Here is an 8607-nt window from a genome sequence, read left to right on the forward strand (position 1 = left end):
TTTTAACTTCCAAGACCTTTTACATGCACATGAACCTATAAAACACACTGAAGGAAAGGAAAACAACCACAAAGCGCAACAGGTCTACTTTAAAATTGGAGTATCACATCACAGCCTGGTGTTTTTATTTCCTGGAGGCATGCACATTAAGTGCATTTATGTTTTTTGTTTTGTTTTTGTTTTTAAGCACAAATGTTCTTTAGGAGCAGATTTGTTTGTCACGTCCATACAGCTTGCTTGTATTCACATGTATCAGATGTTGACCAGCGAGCAGCTCCTAACTGCTCTGATCCAGGCCAACATTTTTGGCTGATACATTATCATAAACATACAGTATGTTTAGGAAGAAAATGTTTTAAATGCTGTGTATGTTGACCCTCATTTGACTAAATTCATGTTCAAAATAGTTTGACCACACAATGTTGTATGTTGTTAACGTTCATTATGATAACGTTAGGTGTTTTCTTACATGAAGACATGAGGTGTTTGGATATGATTATCGATGACAACGTTGTGCTCACAGTACACATTGCCACATTGTCAGCATCTCGCTAACTCAGTAGCATAAAGCACACAGCCCCTAAGCCAAATAATGAGTGAGCAGCAGTGGCACTGGCAGGCTGTCGTTCAGTCGCTGACCGAGTACCACAAAGCACACAATCCCTGAGTTGACAAGGTACAATTGCTGAAACATTTGTTCATGCTAGTGTAAAAACCAAAAGTGTCTACAGCTACGTTAGCAGCTCTGAGAGGCCGTATTTAGGAAGTGTTTTGAACAAAATGCCAACATCAGCATGCTTACATGCTCACAATGACTCTTACCATACTGATGGTCAGCAGGTGTAACGTTTACCATATTCAACATTTCAGTTTAGCGTGAGAGCATGCTAACATTCGCTAATCAGCACCTGACGAAGTAGGCTACAGCTGAGGCTGATGTCATCAGTTTTGCAGGTTTTGGTCACAAACCTATTGGACAGGTTTATCGTGAGGGTGACAAGACTGTCAAGTTTTATGGCAATCCAATTGTTGACGTCTCCATTTAAACCACAAAAGTCCTTCATGGTAAAATAGTCAAGGGATCACAAAAAGTCGGCTCCTCCACGCCTCGTGCTTGTCTGTATAAAATGTCATGACTAGCCATATAATACTTGTTGAGTTATTTCAGTCTGAACCAGATTCGTGAACTGATAAACGGACAGCACTAAAGCTATGCTGCCAGGGATATTAAAAGGACAATTGTTTCCTATCAATATTGATAGTTATCAGCCTCAGTCCCTGTCAGTGAGGCTCTATAGACGAGTGTTATGTAGTCAGTGTCCACACCTTCACAAGTACATGTGAGTGGAGTGTGTTACAGGTGGATGGACACTCACCTAAAGCCACGATCATCAGAGCTGCAGGAACTCCGAAGGCCAGAGCGTAGCAGTCACCACCGAAACACTGCACATCACCTGCAGGAGCAAAGCAGCATTTTAACACACTGATGTTAGTCACACAGTGGACCTCCCTGGGTACATGTGTTCAATGCTCACTTCTCAGTATGGGTGTGATCAAAGTGGACAGGAGGCTGCCAGCGTTGATCGACATGTAGAAAATGGAGAAGAATTTCTGCCTCTCGCTGGTCTGGAGGGGATCAAATGAAGAATCAGGAGACACTTTAAATGTTTTGTCTGACTTTTTGGAAAAGTTTTTTTTTGTGGTAAGTCCCCATTAAGGTTTCAGATTAGCTTTCTAAACACTGTGATGACTGTGTAAAGTGAATACAATGAAAACATAAACGTGTAAAGTTCCGCGTAACCCCAAAACACTGCACTCTTCATCTGCTAGATGTTTCACTCTAACTTTAAGCTAGTCACTAACTTTGTTTATCTGCTGTTTGGCGTACTGCTGCTGGAAATGAAACTGATGTCTCAAATGAGACTGAACCAAACAGTAAAAGTGCCGTAATACCAAAACAATGAGCCAAAATAGGCTAAAATGTGCCCTAATGCCAAAAGTGCATATAACTGCTGCGTTGGTTATAATTGGGTCTAATTTCACCACTCTTTACTTGATTTTGATCAAATCAAAATTTTCCGTTACCAAAAGTTGGCACTTCGAAAGGCAATTACACTGATTTCTATTGAGCTGACTGTCTTTTATAGACTCACGTCACACATTGTTTTTCAGACAAAAACTACAAGTTACAGTGCTTTCATATCTTTAAACCTAAAGAGGAAGTGTGGTGTCTTACATGCTCCTCGTCAAACTGGTCTCCTCCAAACGCTGCCACACAGGGTTTGATTCCTCCGGTCCCGAAGGCGATGAGTATCAGACCAACCATGGACAGAGCACTGCAACACATGGATACACAGTAAGTGTTCACTTTTGTATTGAAACTACAGTATTAGTCTATGACTTGATCAGTCCACCAACAGAAAATGATCTAAGAGTCTGTCTTATCAGGAAAAAATCAACATGAATCATTACTTGATGAGAAGAGTCCCAATGAACCAAAGTTTCATTGGTCTGTTAGTCACATATTGAAACCCCTCAAACTCCATACAGGAGTTGCGCCTTGCCATTGGGGCAGGGAAAAGCTTGCCAGGGCAGTGTTGTAGTCAAGACCACGTAAACCGAAACCAAGTCATGACCAAGATCAGAGTGTATCAAGACCGAGACGAGAACAAGACTTTGAGGGGTTGAGACCAAGTCAAGACCAAGACCAAGAGGAAAAGTCAGAGTCAGGACTAATGACAGACCAATATAGGAGTAAATTTCTTGATAAAATAATCAAAAGGCATTTCAGAGGGGAATTTTATGTGCAGGTTCTCTTTTTCTGAGAAGACAAAGTAAAAATGTGTTGAGTCTGAGACGAAACCAGACCTTCCAAAAGTGGGCTCGAGACGGGTCTTGAGACCAAGATCGATCTCAAGTACTACCACACCAAGTAAGAGTAAAGGTGACAGAGACAGGGCGATGATAGGTAGTTATTCTGACACACTCAAATCATTACCACTTTTGACATAGTGTTGTCATTAACTCCTGTCTCGCTTCATGTGGGCACTAAAATGTATATTTTAAAGGCATTATGGTTTTAAATATCTCATGTCTATATTATATTCTAAATCTCTATTTAAATATTATTATCATGAAGAAATATCATGAACGTTTTTATTTTTTCCTTTGGTTGGGGGCAGCCCAAGTTTAAACAATCTAACTCTGTGTCACTGCTCACATCTGTGATATGTTGATGGATTCACAGTGAAAGAATAAATGAATGAGTATCAGCACTGAGCTGTGATCCTGCCCGCTCAGAGTGAGTGAGTCAGCTCCTGATAACTTACATGTGCATATCGGTGTTCCCCACAGTGGGAATGGCTCCGACCGACTTGACCACATGGCCGATCACATAGACGATGGACAGGTAGATGATGGTCCTGTGGAGAGCACACTGTCATTATGGACATACAAGATCTGTGAGGCCAGAGTGAGTCATGTTCACTAACAGGTGGTGTTACACATGCACCAAGCTGCCAGCTTGCATGCTGCAGATGATGATACAACTATAGATACATAGAGACCTGTCAATTAACTGCAATGATTGTGGTTCCACCCTGCTACGACACCTACCACCCCCCAGTGCCTGTTTCTTCAGGAGTGAGTGGATCCAATATAAACAGTTTAAAGTTAGTTCTGTGGATTACCTGAGACGTTGTTTCTAGACTGTTGATGAGGCACATGAAACTACAACTGCATTAAACTATCCCTTTAATGCACATATGGATGAAACACCTGCGGACTCACTTGTATTTTCCGAGCCAGGAGTCGGCGATGATAGCTCCCAGTATGGGCGTGAAGTAGCAGAGGCTGCTGAAGGCATGGTAGACAGCGGTGGACAGGTCCTTGTCCCAGTGCAGGTAGGTGAGGAAGTAAAGAGTCAGCAACGCTGTGAACACACATACCACCATGAGCTGTGAGGAGTTCAGGGGACAGATACTGCCACTAATAAAGCCCAAATATGTCATGTCAGAATCCCTGAAGGTGTAGAATAACCACCATCAGTGCTACTCATCACCATTGTCTTCTGTTGTTAGCAGCCTGGCTGCGTTGTTCATCACTACAACAAATAAACTGTTAGACTAATGCTTCACCACCGTGACCCAGTGTCTCTCTTGTGTTTCACAGCCATCTTTATCAATAAACCTCCTTAAACCTCAGTTCATAATCTTTTAATTTCCTGTGCCTAAAGGAACGGCACAGGAAATCATTCCTGCCTGGTGCCATCAGACTTTATAATGCTCACTCCACAACACACAAATCATTTTTGCGCTTTAAATTATTATTACTGTCAATAAAACTACACCTTATCCTCTTGCACCTTAAGTTCCACTTACCTTTACTCCTCGATACCTCAGCACTTTATTTTATCTACCTCAGTATTTTATTTTATTTTATAACTACTTAAGCATTTTATTGTATATAGTACTTTATTGCTTTTTGTATATTGTATATAGTACTTTATTGCTTTTTGTATATTGTATATAGTACTTTATTGTTTCTATATTTGCCCTTGTATTTTGATTGTATTTGTACTTGAATGTACCCCCTGCTATGAAAACCCTAATTTCCCCTCTGGGATTAATAAAGTTATCTATCTATCTACCTATCTGTGTCCCGAGCTTGGTTGTTTGCAACACTGTAACAGTGAAGGCCGAACAGAAGTCACATGACCGTGTTTAACATTAACTCTGTACACTGTCCAACACTTCTCCTGCTGTTTGAGGGCAGTTTTCTGGTAGTAAACACTGAAATTACTGAACCTAAATTTTTTTATTCAAGGTCCATTTACTAGCTTCTTCCTCCTCCGTTTTTGAGTTTGCTCAGTTGTTAACTGTGAGATGTTGTTAAAAACTTTTTTTAAAAAGCTAGTAAGAAGACACTGAGTTTTTTATTGACTATGTTAAGGATGAACAATTTTCATCAACACTGTTCACTCACATCGACAGTATCAAAGTATTTTGACCTCTGCCAAGGAGGTTATGTGTTTGTCCATGTCCATTTGTTGGTTTGTCAGCAGGATTACATAAAAGCTACTGAAAGGGTCTCCACCAAACTTGGATGGAGGATGGGTTTCAACCCAGAATGGACCCCATTAACTTTTGGTGTGGATCCAGAAAATGGGACGGATCCAGCAACACATTCACTAGCAGACACGTCCACCTCTTTATGGAGTTCTCTGTAGTGATTGGATAAAGTGGGCAGGGATACCAGAAAATGTCTTTTTTCTTTTACTGCATGAGCATACAAATATAAAGCAACTTGAATTTCTTTATCAGGCGTATTTAAGTGGCTGGTATCTATGAGTGACTACAATTTGATGTGGATTGAAATAAAAATCCAGATCTGGGTGATTTAAAGGGGCACTATGTAGTTTTGTAGAAGAAATTCAAACTGAGAATTTTAATATTTACAATATTAATGAGGTAATAATACAAACTTTTTCAATTAGTGAATAAACAAGCTGTTCTCAGCTATACACAAAGTGAAACAGTATGAAACTGTGTTGTCCTTTAAAGTCAGTTTGTTTATTCAGTTTATTCAGTCATGAAAACAAAGAGAGTTTGTTTATTTAGTTTTAGGCAGAAAAAAACGTGAATGAAGATCTTTCTCTTCTCATTAACATTTCTTTAACAAAACTACAGAGTGCTCCTTTAAATATGTTTTATTTGATTTGGATTAGGCTTGATTGAATTATAAGAGGCGTAGGTATGCACTCTACTAAGTGCCATTATAGTGTGCATTTTAAAAAGAGGTCCAGTGCTAACTGTTGTCTTTAACGTCAGTCTCACTTAGATTAAAAGATGATCAAAAATCATAAATTGATAATAAGAATGATTTGTTACTGACCTATTAAATGGATACATAGAAAACATAAAGAGAAAGTCCATCAGCTGAAAATATTCACATGTGTTAATTTAAACAGTGTGAAGCTGGATGTATGATGTGTTTCCATCTGTGTGTGGAGAAGACAAACACTGCAGCTGTATGTGTCTCTGTTGGTTTAACCAGCTGAACATTCAATATGTGGCAAGGACTCTTCAAAGACCCTGAAGCCTCTCCTGTTGTGTAGAATTGATCTACCACATGTTGTCCACACAGACGGTGTGCATACCTTTCATGCCATAGTAGGAGAAGCGTTCACAGAACTCATTCACCACGATGAAGCAGATGCTGAGCGGGTAGTTGGTCCCACATAGTTTCTACAAGAGGAAAAACGTTGTTAACTGAAGATATGATATGAGACATTAATCATACAAACCTTGCTGAAAGTGAATCCATTGTATTATCTCTTTTCTCTGAGTCAAATATTAACATCAACCTGTTCATTCAGTCAATAGTTTCACCTGCTCTAACACAGACTAGATTGATCATTCGTTGTGGAGTAGGAGCTTGTGCCTGACACCACACTTCCTCTTAGTTTACCACTCATACTGTAAATCACTCAAGGAAATCATTTTGAAGAACAAGAAGTCACAGGGAAGTTGTAGGGAATATACAGCAGGTTATTTTAATGAAGCAGCTGTCATTTGTGACTAGGAAACAAGAATCCCTTAAAATACCTTTTATTAATCATTAATGTACCCATTGTAACATACTTTACACATTAAACATGGAATGTTTGATTTAAAAAAATATTTGTGATAATCAATTAATCATTCAGATCATTTCTCCAGCAAACATTTTGTACGGTTTGCTGCTTTCATTTCTTTTTACACATGTGACGACATGACGTCGAGTCCTGGGAACTTTTCTGTTACATTATCCCACAAACTGACCTTAAAGGACAACACCGTTTCATACTCTTTATTTACCATTCCAAAAATGGTAAATAAAGAGTATTAAAAAAAGAAAGAATAAAAAAAATTTAAAAAATAAAAAGGACAACACAGTTTCATACGGTTTTACTTTGTTTATATGTGGCGGACCCTGCCACCTTTCTAGCTTCAAACAGTGTTCTGGGACCTTATTTTCCTCTGAGAACAGCTTGTTTATTCACTGATGGAAAAAGTTTGTATTATTACCTCATTAATATTGTAAATATATAGCATTTGAATTCCTTCTCTAAAACTAGGTAGTGCCCCTTTAATATTTTTTTCACTGTTAAAAAGTAATAACAAAGCATTTATTGTGCAGTTGCAGCTGACGGATATACATTTTTACAAATGCTAAGTAAATGGTCTAGAAAGCATTTCATTGTTGAGTGAAATAACGAATAACTAAAGTATAACTGACTGTAAATGTTCTGTTGATCCTGTCAGTGTACAGGAACATGTGGTCAGGGGTTAAAGAATCATCATTAATCACCATCAACATCCCTACTGGTCACTGTGGACACCCAGCTGTGTCAGCAGCTGTCTCGGGGACTATTGCAGCACAGATGTCTCACAGCTTTCTGCCGAAAGTTGACTAAAGAAGTCTTCCCAACACTTCCTCAACATCTTACTCATATTCCAGCTCAATAAACCATCATGTACTTGTCATTGATGGTGTTGTCCTATGCTTGTATTTTATTTGGTGGCATGACCCTTTAAACTCCTTACTATGTGACTGCAGACAGTTAGTGTCATGTTTCTCTCAGTGTTTGAGGCTCGACTTGTGTTCGGGATGCGTCTGTTCCATCTCTGTAGTGAGTGATGGCAGCGGTGCACTGACACCTGGTCATCAGAGCAGACACAGGCTACAGACACTGTCCCACACATCTGCAGTGTGACTAAACAACACGAAAACACATCTCAGCCCCGCATTTCACACGCTGCACAGCCTGCTCCGCGTCACTGTCCACGCGTCTGCCCCGCGCACACTCGCTCCAACTTTTTCACGGTGCGTTAAAAGTGATTCAAAGAACATTTTAAAAAGTCACAGTGATCGACCTGAACCGAACGACACGGGCACAGACTTACCTTACTCATGTTGCTGTGTTGGTGGCGGCTTATAGATCTTCACTGTCGCATCGGAGCTCCTGACTCACATCCAAGTCCGTCCCACTGTGCTCTGGAGGCAGGCGGTGAGACCTCGAGCATTTATGCAGCTCCAGGCGGACTTAAAGTTAATCTTCCACCAAAAAACGTAGACTTTTTGTCTCAAGGAACTGCGGGTCTTGAGAGGAAGTCTCCCAAACAGTGTAATGAATCACCCGGATCCGTGTTTTCGAGCCCACCTCCACACAGAAGTTGGTGTCAGTGAGGGGGACCAGCAGCAGCGGCAGCAGCCTCACATGTACAATAGTGTCGTTGTTACACAGCAGACTGGGACTGAGGCTCCAAGTCCTCTAGACGTGTCACTCTGATGTCTTTGTAATTGTCTGTGTGTGTGTGTGTGTGTGTGTGTGTGTGTGTGTGTGTGTGTGTGTGTGTGTGTGTTTGGTGCATCCAGTAAAGTAGTAAAAAAGTTTTAAAAGTCCACTTTAAGGTACACACTAAAAAGTAACGTACACACAGCTGATTCCAACCATAAAGTAGCCGGCAGCCATGCTCAAAGAACTGAACTGTTATCATTTTGTCTCTTCTTTGAAAGTGTACAAAGTCAATCGTGCAAAAAAGTAAGTGAAGTACAAGTACCTCA

General features: G+C 40.2%; 1 protein-coding gene across 1 annotated transcript in view; it reads right to left on the reverse strand.

Moving 5' to 3' along the window:
* slc15a2 (solute carrier family 15 member 2) overlaps positions 1-8035 on the reverse strand; it is a 24498-nt gene extending 16463 nt beyond the window's left edge. The window contains exons 1-7 of the mRNA XM_073473271.1: positions 7947-8035; positions 6158-6245; positions 3790-3931; positions 3330-3422; positions 2237-2336; positions 1536-1626; positions 1377-1454 (exon numbers count right to left, since the gene is read on the reverse strand). Coding sequence (XP_073329372.1) covers positions 1377-1454; positions 1536-1626; positions 2237-2336; positions 3330-3422; positions 3790-3931; positions 6158-6245; positions 7947-7955 — 601 coding nt within the window. The 5' untranslated portion in view covers positions 7956-8035. The remainder of the gene's footprint in view (positions 1-1376; positions 1455-1535; positions 1627-2236; positions 2337-3329; positions 3423-3789; positions 3932-6157; positions 6246-7946) is intronic.
* Between the last annotated feature and the right edge of the window lie 572 nt (positions 8036-8607).

This window comes from Pagrus major, chromosome 9 (genome assembly GCF_040436345.1).
Source record: "Pagrus major chromosome 9, Pma_NU_1.0".
Lineage (NCBI taxonomy): Eukaryota > Metazoa > Chordata > Actinopteri > Spariformes > Sparidae > Pagrus > Pagrus major.